Here is a 14,489-nt window from a genome sequence, read left to right as displayed (position 1 = left end):
TACAGTAGGCATCTCTTCTCCTTGATATAAAACCGTCAAAATAGTTTTAAGGCACATTAAGGCTCCTTCTGTTTATTTTCAGCAATCAGTCCTGTTAGCTTGCCATTTCTGACTATGAACCAAGCTTACTGTGCCCTCAAAATCCACTAAAACGGAGCCTTCTGGTTCAAATGTTTCTCCTAGAAGCGTCTATTACAGGCACGGGCAAACTTGGGCCCTCCAGGTGTTTTGGACTTCAATTCCCACAATTCCTAGCAGCCGATAGGCTGTTAGGAATGATGGGAGCTGAAGTCCAAAACACCTGGAGGGCCCAAGTTTGCCCGTGCCTGTTCTATCGAATGGTACCTGGTGCAAAAGAAAAGTGCAGTAGGCCCTCCATATCCATAGATCCTGTATTGGAAATAGCAACCTTCTCAAGCCTCCACTAGTTATTTGTTATGTAAATAATTGCTTACTGTATTGTGTGTGTGTGTGTTGGTTTGCAGTTTTCCGTAATTCTTTTGTTGTGGGAGGGGCTGCAGACCATGTGATCAGATCTGGGCTTGTTCAGGACTCAGACTCCATTTTAGCACAGTTCGGTTTAGACTTCAGTAGAAAAGTAGGCGTTTAAGGAGACAGTAGGAACAGGTATGCTTAGAGACTTCAGTAGGAACTGTACACTTAGAGACTCCATTGGACTTTCAGACTAGAAACAGAGACTCTATTAGACTTTCAGAACAGAGAGATGGTTTGGACTTTGGACTGTTGATTATGAGAAAGATGTCCTGTGTTACCTACAGAGAAACTACTTCAAATTATATTTCTAACTGGAATAATATGCAAAGTACCTGTATAGCAAATGCCACTGTGTGTAATACTAAAGAATTTTCAACCCAGGGTCTAATTTGTTGTACCAGAACTGCACAGGGTGCACTTTCCTTCTAAACATTTAAATAAGAAGCCCACTCTTTGTTAACCCATTCATTGTTTTTATATGTTTGTTTATATGGCATAGAATTGTTGCCAATTTGTAAGCCGCTCTGAGTCCCCTTTGGAGTGGGAGAGGACAGGGTAGAAATATAGTAAATACATAAATAAATAAGTCAATTTTCATGTTTCTTTCCTAAAAGATACCAGCACTGAGACCCTTTTCTTTCATGAGTTTAGGGAAGGAATAGAATGAATGTTTATGTAATAGGCAATATAAGGAAACAAGCCTTTGAAAACTCTATCTAAGAGGGATCGTTCTAACTTACTCATATGTGTCTTTATCTGTATGTATCTTCAAGTTGCCTTTTGACTTGTGGCAGCCTCATAAATTTCATAGGGTTTCTTGGATAAGGGATAGTCTTGCCATTTCTTTCCTACAACCTCTCTTTGGCAGTCTCCCATCCATCCAACACTAACATAAACACTAAGGCGCAATCCACCAGACAGTTCTGCTGTGCCCCTTTTATTCTTTCTTCTTCCAGTTCCTCTCAAGCAAGCAGAAGCTGTGCAGCAAAGTGTCCCCCAGGACAATGAAGAGATGTTTAAAATGTCGTCGTGTACAGTCAGGGGCAAGCTGCCTTTTTAAAATTCTTCCCCTTCATTTTCCTCTTCAAAGGAGTCGGTCCCAACTTCCTCGTAGTCTTTCTCCAAGGCAGCCAGGTCTTCTCGGGCCTCGGAAAACTCTCCTTCCTCCATGCCTTCGCCCACATACCAATGGACGAAGGCGCGTTTGGCGTACATCAGGTCAAACTTGTGGTCCAGCCTTGCCCAGGCCTCGGCGATGGCAGTGGTGTTGCTAAGCATGCAGACGGCACGCTGGACTTGGGCAAGGTCACCCCCGGGGACCGTGGTGGGAGGCTGGTAATTGATGCCAACCTGCCCAAGGAAGAAAAGAGGTATCAAAGGAACCAGAAAACGAGCAGAGGAAGTCAGAAAAACAGTAAAAGATGACAGAGCAAGCAAAATTTCCACTAAAAATAACTTTGCAGCATTGTGAGCCCAACTGAATGGAACATTCATAGTATCATACCTTTTAGCAGTCAAGCCAGAGATAGAACGAATGCAGTTTGACACCACTTTAAATACCCTGGTCGAATGCTATGGAATTCTGGGATCTGAAGTTTGGTAAGGCATCAGCACTCCTTAGCATAGAGGGCTAAAAGCCTAGTTAAAGTTCAGCTCCCATGATTCCCATGAGCTTAGAGAAGACAATGGCACTTGGGGAAATGGAAGGAAAAAGGAAGAGGGGCCAAGCAAGAGCAAGATGGCTTGACCTTGAAGAGCTGGGGGTGGTGACAGCCGACAGGGAGCTCTGGCATGGGGTGGTCCATGAGGCCACAAAGAGTCAGAAGCGATTGAAGGAATAAACAACAACAACCCATGATTCAGGGCAGTTAAAGTGACGTCAAACTGCATTGATTCTACAGCACTCTAGGTGAATTCGTGGCAATTGCCTTAGAACTGAGTTTCAATATACTGGAAATATGCAGACATATTGATACTAGCGGCAATTGGTGGTTTCCACTTCACTGGAATAGTTAATTTACTCCAAGTTTTAGATGGCTTGGAGCTATCCAAAATGCTGTTTTACAGATAGGGATTAACCCAGGCATGGGCAAACTTTGGCCATCCAGGTGCTTTGGACTTCAACTCCCACAATTCCCAACAGCCGCTAAGCTGTTAGGAATTGTGGGAGTTGAAGTCCAAAACATCTGGATGGCCGAAGTTTGCCCATGGCTGACATAACCTATTGGATGGTTCCTTTAAAGCCGGCATTAAAACCTGGAGTGGATTCACTGCCCCACTCTATGTTGCCACTGTATGGTACAGTTAATCTATTCTGGTCTCTCAAAATAAATAACTCCAAAGGTATTTGGTTGCTGGAGTTTCAAATCGGTATCCTATTGCTGCCTTACACTGGTGTAAATGCCATTATGTGAGAGATTGCAATTTTTAGGCCGCGTTACATGAGTTTATATCACAGTGGCTTAATCATTACTAAATCAATTGGACTGTTGTGGTACTATTCATGGGCAGCCCCTCCAGAAAAAAGCAGTGTCCTTCAAGTTCCTGCCAATGTTTTGCATCACCATGTGATCCAGCATAATTCCAGCACTTTAAGACTACAGAGCACACACATGTTTCCCTCCTCACCTTAAAGCCAGTAGGACACCAGTCCACAAACTGGATTGTTCTTTTGGTCTTGATAGCAGCAATTGCTACATTGACATCTTTGGGCACCACATCACCTCGGTAGAGCATGCAGCAAGCCATGTACTTCCCATGGCGAGGGTCACATTTCACCATTTGGTTGCTGGGTTCAAAGCATGAGCTGGTGATCTCAGCCACAGAGAGCTGCTCGTGGTAGGCCCTTTCAGAAGAGATGATAGGTGCATAGGTCACCAATGGGAAGTGGATGCGAGGGTAGGGCACCAGGTTGGTCTGGAACTCAGTCAGGTCCACATTAAGGGCACCATCAAAGCGCAAAGAAGCAGTGATGGAGGAGACAATTTGGCTGATGAGGCGGTTCAGGTTGGTGTAAGTGGGGCGCTCAATGTCCAGGTTACGACGGCAGATGTCATAGATGGCCTCGTTGTCCACCATGAAGGCACAGTCCGAGTGCTCTAAGGTGGTGTGGGTGGTGAGGATGGAATTGTAGGGCTCCACCACTGCTGTGGAAACCTGTGGAGCCGGGTAGATGGCAAACTCCAGTTTGGACTTCTTGCCATAGTCCACAGACAGGCGCTCCATCAGCAAGGAGGTAAAGCCAGAGCCTGTGCCTCCACCAAAGCTGTGAAAAATCAGGAATCCTTGTAGACCAGAGCAGGCATCAGTCTGAAAGGAAAACCATATTTACAAGAGAGATTAACTATTCATATTTTCAAAAACTTCCCTAAGGTGTTGTCAGCCCTGCTTAAAATGCATTTTCTCAATAGCTTCATATGCATTTCATTGTTGTGTTTGTCACTGTGTGTCTTCAAGTCATTTCTAACTTAGGGTGACTCTATTGTAGTTTTCTTGGCAAGATTTGATAAGCAAGATTTTGCCTTCCTCTGAAGCTGAGATAGTGTGACTCAGCCCAGATCACCAAATGGGTTTCCATGGCCAAAAGGACAATCAAACCCTAGTCTCCAGAATCATTGTTCAAACCACTATACCACACCTTCAGTTTTTTTTTAAAAAAAACCCTACAATTTAGGTAATTATGGTATGAATTATTAATGGAAATATGATATTTTAACACCAGTTTGTTATTCCATGAAGTCATGTGCAAATGTTATGATTCCTAGCTGCATTCTGTCTATATTTTGCCATCTGATCTGCTGTTTATGTATACTAGAATTGTTATTTATCACATTCTTGGGCAAAAAACATACTGTTATTTCTTTCATATCAATGTAAAATATTCACAGTAAATTCACAGAATTGTAGAATCATAGAGTTGGAAGAGGCCTTGTGGTCCATCCAGTCTAACCACCTGACAAGAAGTATTCAAAGCACCCCTGACAGATGGCCATCCAGCCTATGTTTAAAAACCTCTAAAGAAGGAGCCTCCACCACACTCTGGGGCAGAGAGTTCCACTGCTGAACAGCACTCACAATCAGGAAGTTATTCCTAATGTTCAGGTGGAATCTCCTTTCCTGTAGTTTGAAGCCATTGTTCGGCTTTCTAGTCTCCAGGGCAGCACAACACAAGGCTTTTCCCTCCTCTTTATTACTTCCCCTCACATATTTATATTGTAAAGTTGACAGATATCCTCATATCAACAAAGTGTGTTGGCTAGAAGGTAACCCAAGAAAGTCTAAGTACACGGAATATGTGTTGTTAAGCCATGGATGGAGACCACATAACTCTACTGATGTTTTTGGATTACGGATCCTTGAAGCCCTGTCCAACTTAACCAAGAGTTGGAGAATGTTCAGCAACACTTGATTCCCATCTCAGTTAAATACACAGAGGTTCCTTGGCAAAGAAGATGATATGAAGAGACTTGCTCAAAGGCAAAAGTTAAAAATGTCTGGTCTCTAAACAAACATCATCACAGATACCACTATAGCATTAGTAGTTGTAGTAGTGGTGCTCTACTTTTCTCTCTTGATCCAGACACAAAGTGGCTAACTAATATGAACAAAATAAGTGTTCCCAGAACTCCTGTTTTTGACCATTTTTTGATCTCATCTGTGTCCATTGTAAAAGATACATTTGAACTCACCAGTTTACGAACACGATCCAGGACCAGGTCAATGCTCTCCTTGCCAATGGTGTAGTGACCACGAGCATAGTTATTTGCTGCATCTTCCTTGCCAGCAATCAGCTGTTCTGGGTGGAAAAGTTGGCGGTAACTTCCAGCCCGCACTTCATCTGATAACAAAAAGAAACATTGTGGACATATTTAATGAATATGTTTCAGTAATATGGAAATGTTCAATTAACTGAGATCTTGCATTGTGCTTGTCTTTACTCATGTACCATCCTTTTCCTGAAGGCCAACAATGTGCAACCGACCATAGATCCCATTAGAACGCTATGATTCCACTTTAAATGCCATAGCAACGTCTCTAGAATCCTGAGTGTGTAGTTTAGGAAATGGTATTTAGACTTCCCAGCCAGAGAGCTCTAATACCTCCCCAAACTACAAATCTCAAAATTTCACAGCATGGAATGGCAATTAAAGTGCCATAGAAGTGCTATAATTATGCATTGTACAAGTGCATCAAAGTTCAGGAAATATATTAACAAGCTGGAACATGTTCAGAGGAGAGTTACCAAAATGATCAAACGTCTGGATGCCATGCACTATGAGGAGCGAGTGAGGGAGTGGGCATTTTTAGCCTAGAGAAGAGAAGGTTAAGAGGTGACATGATAGCCATGTTTAAATATTTGAAAGGATGCCATGTTGGAGATAGGGTCAGCTTGTTTTCTGCTGCTCTGTAGACTAGGGAAGAGTCTCCAAGGTAAAGTGAATGCTATTTGACAACACTTGACTTCCATTGCTAAATGTTATGGAATTACAAGAGTAATAGTTTTACAAGGTCTTTAGCCTTCTCTGCCAAAGAGGGCCGGTGCCTCACAAAACTACAAACTCTGGGATTCGATAGCATTCGGCTATGCACCCAGCACATGAAGCAATGGATTCAAGCTACAGGAAAAGAGATTCCACTTAAACATTTGGAAGAACTTTCTGATGGTAAGAGCTGTTCAGCTGTGGAATATGCTGGAGTGTGGCAGAGTCTCCTTCTCTGGCGATTTTGAATCAGAGGCTGGATGGCCATCTGTCAGGAGTGCTTTGATTGTGTATTTCTGCATGGCAAAATGTGGCTGAACTGAATGGCCCTTCAGGTCTCTTCCAACTCTATGATTCTATGATACTTACTGGTATCCCAGTATGCCCCTTCGCAAGTCACTAACAGGTTGTCGAAGGCTTTCATGGCTGGAATCACTGGGTTGTGGTAGGTTTTTCAGGCAATATGGCCATGTTCTAGATGCATTCTAGAATGCGTTTCTTGGAACCTTTGCTAGTTAGGTAAGTACACATAAAGTTACATTAAGTGAAACGCGATATAGATTTCCATCAACGTTTTGCTTTCAAATGCCTTATACACATTTTCTCCCAATTTTATTGTTCAGCCAAGTGAATTTAGACCCTAGAGACCCAGAATGGCTAAAATATGGCAAAAATACCCTACATCTTCTACTGGGTGTTTGTTGCCAAAATTGTATGCGTGTGATGGGGAGTACAGCGCTCCAAGTTCTCCCAGGTGGACAATGCAACCCCCTTGCCTTCCTTAATTTTCCAACCTGCATCACGTGATGTTTCTGGTGCAAAAAGTCTCACTTATCCAACATAAATGGGCTGGCAGAACATTGGATAAGCAAAAATGTTGGATAATAAGAAGGGATATGGGATCCCTGGTGGCACAGTGGGTTAAACCCTTGTGCCAGCAGGACAGCTGACCGACAGATCAGTGGTTCAAATCTGGGGAGAGTGGGTTGAGCTCCTGCTGTCCATGCGGGAACATGAGAGAAGCCTTCCACAAGGATAGTAAAACATCAAACATCTGGGCATCCCCTGGGCAACATCCTTGCAGACAACCAATTCTCTCACACCAGAAGCAACTTATAGTTTCTCAAGTTGCTCCTGACACAAAAAAATATAGAGGGATTAAGGAAAACCCTATTAAACGTCAAATTGTGCCTGCCCGGAGGGGCGAAACGCAGCTGGTGCAGGCCAGATGCTGTGTCTGATGGGAAAAGTCTGCACTGGCTGCATCTCGTCCTTCCCAACACATGCCTGGTGCATCGAGAGGCCTGCTGCGCATTGCTACCTAGAGAAAAGCTGAGAATCCAGGCAGGAGGCAGACTGTGTTGAATAATACAGAACGTTGGATGACTGAAGGTTAGATAAGTGAGACTGTACTGTAAATTGAATAAATGTATCACGCAGAAGTAGTTGGTTTCTACTTTCTAGTTGCATTGGTGGGATTTGAGTTCAACAAATCACCTCTTTTGTACCACTATCAAAGATGCAGGCATTGTGCCTGCCGTTGTACATTGCTATTGTACTTTGGTTCCCAGCATTGATGTACACCAAACAGTCATCTTTCCTTTTGCCTTTGCTAATTATTGCACACACCTACGACTGTTGGTTCTAGGTCCACCATAACGGCTCGTGGTACATGTTTTCCGGTGCGTGTTTCGCTGAAGAAAGTGGTAAAAGAATCATCATCGTTAAATTTGTTGGGTTGGTTCTCGAAAGTGCCATCAGGCTGGATACCATGTTCAAGGCAGAAAAGCTCCCAGCATGCATTGCCAATCTGAACTCCAGCTTGCCCAACATGAACAGAGATGCATTCACGCTGCAGAGGAAACACAAAGAAAATATTAGAATGAGCATAGCCAGTATAACATCAATTAATTATCCTGGCCAGTCTTCTGGAGCATATATTTTGTTGGAGCATTACTGTTGACATTTTGGAAATGCAGATTTCGTAGTATATTCCAGTACCACATTCCAAAAATACAATGTTATGGATTGAACTCTCCAAGTGTTGTTTCTTTCTGGTAGCCAGAGACAAAAAGAGAAATTTTGCATGATATTCTGAGGCACATGTTGGAAACCCACAGGGGTATGAACTATTATTTATTTCTTTATTCACTGTATTTTTACCTCACTCTATCTCAAACTCCAAAGGGGACTCAAAGTTGGTTCTGTACAAAGTGGTCTACTATTGTCCATGGCTATAGAGAAAACAGCATGTGGTGTAATAATCAAAAACACACTTTTCTCTCCTTGTTAGGTACGCTCCTTCCTGTTCAACAAACAGCTGTTTGGAACCTGGATGGAATAAGATAAACTAGACACTCGGGCACCATCTACAGTGCCATATAACGTGGTTATTTGGTCAGTGTGGACTCGTAATACAGTTTAACTACACTGAACTGCATTATATGAGTCTACATTGGTAATATGGCAGTATAGATGGTACCTCAATTGATCAGAACTCAAGCAACTGAAACTCTCAAGTTACCAGAAAAAAAGTTAAATGCATAATATTTATAATTAATAATATGGTATGGTAAAATCAGTGTTAATAATACAGCAAAATTGTTAACGTTAAGTTTATCTTTATTTGCTTTTAAGGTACTGTTCCATTATTGGGCGAGGCCAAAAGGGAACGCTAGATAGAGAAGGATAGTCCATCTTATGTGGGGTTGCTGAAGGAGGAAAACCATTCCTTCCATTTTTGCTGGTTATTCCACCTCCCTCCTTCCCATATCATAGACAAGGGATATTACCTCGATGGGGATATGGGTGGGGGGAATAACAGGAAAACAGGGGGAAATGGTTTTACTCCTTCAACCCCCCCCCCTCCCCCGCCCAGTAAAATTAACTATTCTTCTCTATCTAAGCCTGCTTTTGGCCTCTGCCTGGATAATGGAACAGTACCACTTTTAATTACTATCTTTCAATATTAAAATGTTATATGTATGGTATGATATGGTATTGTATGGCATGTCTTATATAATATTAGGCCTATTTTTAATAGCAACTCCCAAACAATAGTAACTCCCAGGCAAGGTACATGTATATCTTAATGTATGGCTTAGGTAAGGTAAAGGTAGTCCCCTGACATTAAGTCCAGTCATGTCTGACTCTGGGGTGTGGTGCTCATCTCCATTTCTAAGCCGAAGAGCCAGCGTTGTCCGTAGACACCTCCAAGGTCATGTGGCGGCATGACTGCATGGAGCGCCGTTACCTTCCCACCGGAGCGGTACCTATTGATCTACTCACATTTGCATGTTTTCGAACTGCTAGGTTGGCAGAAGCTAGGGCTGACAGCGGAAGCTCACGCCGCTCCCCAGAATCGAACCTGCAACCTTTCGATCAACAAGCTCAGCAGCTCAGTGCTTTAAACCACTGCGCCACCGAGGGCTCCAATGTATGGCTTAAATATCCTAAAATAGTGGTTCCCAACTCGCAGACCACTAGTGGTCCACAAGGCATGTGTGAAATATTATTATCATTCTTGAACCTTGTGGTCCCTGCTAACAACAAAAAAATCAAAGTGAACCCTGATCAAAAAAGGTTGGGAACTACTGCCCTAAAAGGATCAGCTCCTATTGAAAGCTTGGAAACTAAGCAAGGTTAGCCCTGGTTCATATCTGGATGGGAGACCAGCAATGGATGAGTTCCAGGCTATATTACATAGGAAGGAATTAGCAAAACCACCTATTTCTTGCCTAAGAAAACTCTGTGAAATTCATGGGACCACCAGGTACATGCACACATACATGAATAACATGCTATGTATCTGATGAACTGTATAATGTTATTGTCTTGACAGAGACTTAGAATTCTGTTGTTCTGGCATGCTTTGAGTGTCCAAAATTGCATTATTAAAACCCAGTTATTTCAATAATATATAACCAATTTGCTATGCGTCCATCTCCTCTGAAAAATGCTGAATTATAGGGAAAAGGGGCAAAGCCTGGGCAGAAAAAGAGTTTGCTGCAGTTGCAGTACCCAAAATGCTGATGTCAAGGAAGCTTGCAAATTTCACTGTCAGCTATGCCTTCTCTGGATGAGTCCATGTACAAACTTGTGCATGGCAAAAAAAAAAAAAACAGCCTTGATGTTATATGAATTCTGACAGATCTTGGAAAGGAGCCCATGTACCATGTGGGTTTATTTTTATTTCTGACTAGGACTTGATGTAACTGCAGCCAGACAGGGTTTCTCCATGGAGTGTAATCTAAGAAGGCTGTGGTGCCTCTTGATGCCTGAACTCTTTTCTGGGGGAAGGGGTGGCAGTGGCATCCCAAAAATATTTCCTGTCACTCCTTCTCCTCCCACACCTCATCAGAACAGTTACATGGCTTCATGATGACTCAGGGGAAATCATTTTTACCTAACCTTAATACATACATTTCAATTCGAATGTAGAAAAACTGGCAGATGGTTTACTACTTTAGCTCTCACACCATTTCCTACCAAGCATTGTTAAAAGGATGAAATGCAGCCTACTAGCTAGTAGGCAAGCTTATCAATAGTCCCCATATTTGCCAGACTGTAAGAACAATAATCAATCCCTGTGGTTCCAAAGATTATTTTGCTATAGTCTTCTAGAGTCATAGTCTAATGCTTAAACCATTATACCATGCTAACTCATACCTACAATCATATATTTGCCCACCAGACAGCAAAACCACCAGCCTGACCTTCTGCTATGCTTTTAACAGAAGTGTAAGATGCAACGATCAGCAGACAAAGTTCCTCAGGTCATAAACTTTGACCTAACCACTATGTAATAGTTGCATAAATGAAAGATTATGCTAACCAGGCTTAAAAATTATCCCTGTTAAGGAATAATCCCAGTATATGACCCAATGGATCTTACCTCTGATTAAATCACTCATTTCTCACACAATAAACATAGAACTAGATTTAAGTTCTCAAGGAGATAAATATCAATGCTACTTTAGTCTAGGGTTCCAAACTTATTTTGAAGTCCAACTTTTCCTGCACCTTTTAAAATCAGTTTAGCCATCAGATATTATATATTAACAAGTGATCTGAGCTTCCAGATAGTATATATTAACAGGTGCATGTCTTTACAACATGCAACTTTTAGTTTGCCAATTTGAGTAGATCAGTAAATTGTTGTTGAATACATGAGCGCAAGCTATGCCTTTCTTTTCCTAATCCGTAGACCCCCGTCATGAAACCAAGTGCAAGTCATACTCTATTTGCTTTAGAGGAAGGCAATGGCACTTTTTGTGAACAAATCTTGGAGTCCTTGTGGACAACAAGTTAAACGTGACCCAACAATGTCATCCACAACAAAAAAAGCCAATGGGATTTTGACCTGCATAAATAGGTCCAGGGAAGTCATGCTACCCACGCTCTATTCTGCCTTAGACCACACCTGGAATACTGTGTCCAATTCTGAGCACAACAATTGAAGGGAGATGGTGACAAGCTGGAATGTGTCCAGAGGACGGTGACTAAAATGATTGAGGGTCTGGAGAACAAGCCCTATGTGAAGAGGCTTAAAGAATTGGGCATGTTTAGCCTTCAGAAGAGAAGACTGAGAGGAGACATGATGAGGACCATGGATCAAGATGTGAGGGGAAGTCAGAGGGAGGAGGAAGCAAGCTTGTTTTCTGCTGACTTGGAGACTAGGACGTGGAACAATGGCTTCAAACTACAGGAAAGGAAATTCCCCCGAATATTAGGAAGAACTTCCTGACTGTGAAAGCTGTTCAGCTGTGGAACTCTCTGCCCTGGAGTGAGCTGGAGGCTCCTTCTTTGGTGGTTTTTAAACAGTAGCTGGATGGCCATCTGTCAGGGGTGCTTTGAATGCAATTTTCCTGCTTCTTGGCAGAATGGGGTTGGACTGGATGGCCCATGAGGTCTCGTCCAACTCAATGATTCTATGATAGGTTCACCTTAGGACAGTGGTTCTCAGCCTGTGGGTTCCCAAATGTTTTGGCCTTCAACTCCCAGAAACTATAACAACTGGTAAACTGGCTGGGATTTTTGGGAGTTGTAGGCCAAAACAACTGGGACCCACAGGTTGAGAACCTCTGCCTTAGGGTCACCATAGATCAACATGACTTGAAAACACATAACAATAACTCTAATAGGTCATGAAGAAATTTGATGCTGTGGAGCTGGGTGGGCCTCCTGTCAAAAATAATCCTCTGTCTCAGCTTCCCACAACCTAGTGACCTCTAGATCTGTTGAATTTCTCAGGCTAGTAGTTGACGGGTAGGACTATTATTTTCTCCCAATATCCCAGGGATCAGCACCATATTTTGTCACAATGTATGTCTCTCTTGAAATCTGGCAAGGATCAGCAAGCAGTCAATGCCACTTTGAGTAATACTGCAATAATTCACAATGACTCAGGAACTTACAACCATTCCAGTTTTATTTCCACATTTTTCAATCCTGGCTATTGCTTGATTTAGGCTCAGGCTACACAATAAATAAGCCATAGGGGGTGTTGAGTATAAGGAAGCACAGGCTATCTCTATACTGCACTCCAGTCAAAAAGGTTGGTAGCGAAAAGAACAGAAACATCTCATCTTCACTTGCAAATCTGACAATGGTGACAGCATATAACAATGCCCTTGATATTCCCAGAAGAAATAAAATCCTTCTTTAATATTTGCCCCTAGCAATAATAATTCAGGGCACTGTCCTATAACTTGCATATTGTTGTAAACCTCCTTGAATTCATGAAGAAGTATGGCAATATCATTTCCTCACATTCTCACCCTCTTTCCCATAAGTTCTTACCCTCTTACCATAATGTTCTGGCTGATTCTCGCTTCCTTTCTTGGTCAGCTGCAGTTAGAAGTCTCTGTTTCTGTTTCTCTGCGACTCACACTTTGAGCTGTAGTGCAGGAGCCAAAGTGGGACCAGGACCAAACAGCTGCTCTTACCCTTCAGTGTCATAGAGCAGGGGAGGAAAGAGGTCACAATTCCCACTAGACACACACACACAGAGACATTGGCCCAATTACATCACCAGCTTTTTACATACAGCCATATATATCCCCCCTGAAATTCATCCCTTTTACTTGGAACACAAAGGTAGTTCAAGCTCAGCATTCTTCCACGCCATGTGAATTACAGGCAGAGAAAGAAAGAGAATCATTGAGTTCTTCTGCACCCACAATGATAGCACTAGGATTCCACCTTAAACTGCCATAGCAGATTCCTATAGAATCCTGGGATTTATAGTTTTGCAGAGTCTGGTACTAGAGCTCTCTGGCAGAGAATTCTAAATACCTCACAAAATCACAAATCCCAGGATTGCATAGGATGGAGCCATCCTGTGTAATCCTGGGATTAGTAGTTGATATGGGATCAAACCACTCTAATTGTGAGCCATGAAATTGGCCATAGACAGAGACAAATATGTCAGGGAATATATGGGACTGACAAAACAAGGAGGGATATGAAAAATGCTTCTATTTCTACTGAGTAATGTTTCTATTTCTACTGAGTAATTTCCTAACATTACACTCTGCTTTCAAATATAGCCTGACCTTCATATCCACAGCTTATTCATCCACAGATTCACCTATCCATAGTTTGATTTTTTTTAAAAAAATCTAAAACACAAACTTTAATTTTACCATTTTCTATCCCAGGCACCATTTTTTTCATGCCATTATATAATGGAACTCAAGCACCCATAGATTTTTGGATCCACAGGGGTCTTGGAATCAAACTCTAGTAAATACCATGAACCTGCTGTGACCTACAAAAACCTCAAGCATAACAAGAACGATTATTTCAGTTTTAGTATATGTGCTACTGAAGCGAACAAGAGTAATTATTAAAAGGTAACAGAATAATTCAAACACTTCAGATTTCAAGACAGAATTTTATGGGCACTGGAAATAATATATTCATGTAGGCTCTCTACTCTTAGCCAACCCCTTTCATAATCTCCAGCTCTTGCTATAGTCACCTATTAATTGCTCTTTATTTTGACTCTGCTGCTGGGAACTATTTGGAATGAACCTTTTGGGCCTCTAAGGTGAGTGCCAAGTTTTGGTTAAAGAGGACACCTGAGGGGTAGTGCTGTCATGAAATATGATTTATGGTTTGAATTGAACTGTATGAAAGATTTATGGTTGGGGTCTATATAGTCTAGAGATACCATCCTAAGGAATGAAGCCTGGAAAACCACAAGAAAGAGGCTAAGAATTCATGGACTATAATTAAAAGTTGCTGATGAGAACTGCGACAATGATTCACTGTTGAACTTTTGGGGAAAAACAACATGTTTACATTATCAGAGACAACGGCTCTTTAAGTTAAGGAAATGTTTACAAGGTTCCTTGCATTAAGAATGAAGTCAACACAAGGCTCTTAAATTTACCAACACCAGTTAAGGTGAGTCAACATCTGCCAGGAACTGGGAAGCCAGGATGTTTCAGGCTGGAAAAACATCTATCATTCATTTACAACTTTGGAACAACATCAGTAAGAAATATT

At 42.0% G+C, this 14,489-nt stretch overlaps 1 protein-coding gene across 1 annotated transcript; it reads right to left on the bottom strand.

The window, feature by feature from the left end:
• Positions 1–947: 947 nt before the first annotated feature.
• On the bottom strand, positions 948–12,928 carry LOC132775757 (tubulin alpha-8 chain). The gene is made up of 5 exons (XM_060776666.2): positions 12,785–12,928; positions 7,605–7,827; positions 5,184–5,332; positions 3,124–3,804; positions 948–1,845 (listed from the first exon to the last, which is right to left on the bottom strand). The coding sequence occupies exons 1-5, from the start codon at positions 12,785–12,787 to the stop codon at positions 1,552–1,554; spliced, it is 1,350 nt and encodes a 449-aa protein (XP_060632649.1). The 5' UTR covers positions 12,788–12,928; the 3' UTR covers positions 948–1,551.
• Positions 12,929–14,489: the final 1,561 nt, after the last annotated feature.

Source organism: Anolis sagrei, chromosome 5, assembly GCF_037176765.1.
Source record: "Anolis sagrei isolate rAnoSag1 chromosome 5, rAnoSag1.mat, whole genome shotgun sequence".
NCBI lineage: Eukaryota > Metazoa > Chordata > Lepidosauria > Squamata > Dactyloidae > Anolis > Anolis sagrei.
This window is presented reverse-complemented; position numbering and strand designations above follow the sequence as displayed.

Bases quoted from the DNA above. Each gene is read 5' to 3' on its own strand.
- LOC132775757 (XM_060776666.2), bottom strand. The intron at 3,805-5,183 runs GTGAGTTCAAAT...TTTTCCTTTCAG, and splicing joins TGGATCGTGTTCGTAAACTG to ACTGATGCCTGCTCTGGTCT. The intron at 1,846-3,123 runs GTGAGGAGGGAA...TTCCTTGGGCAG, and splicing joins GGTGTCCTACTGGCTTTAAG to GTTGGCATCAATTACCAGCC.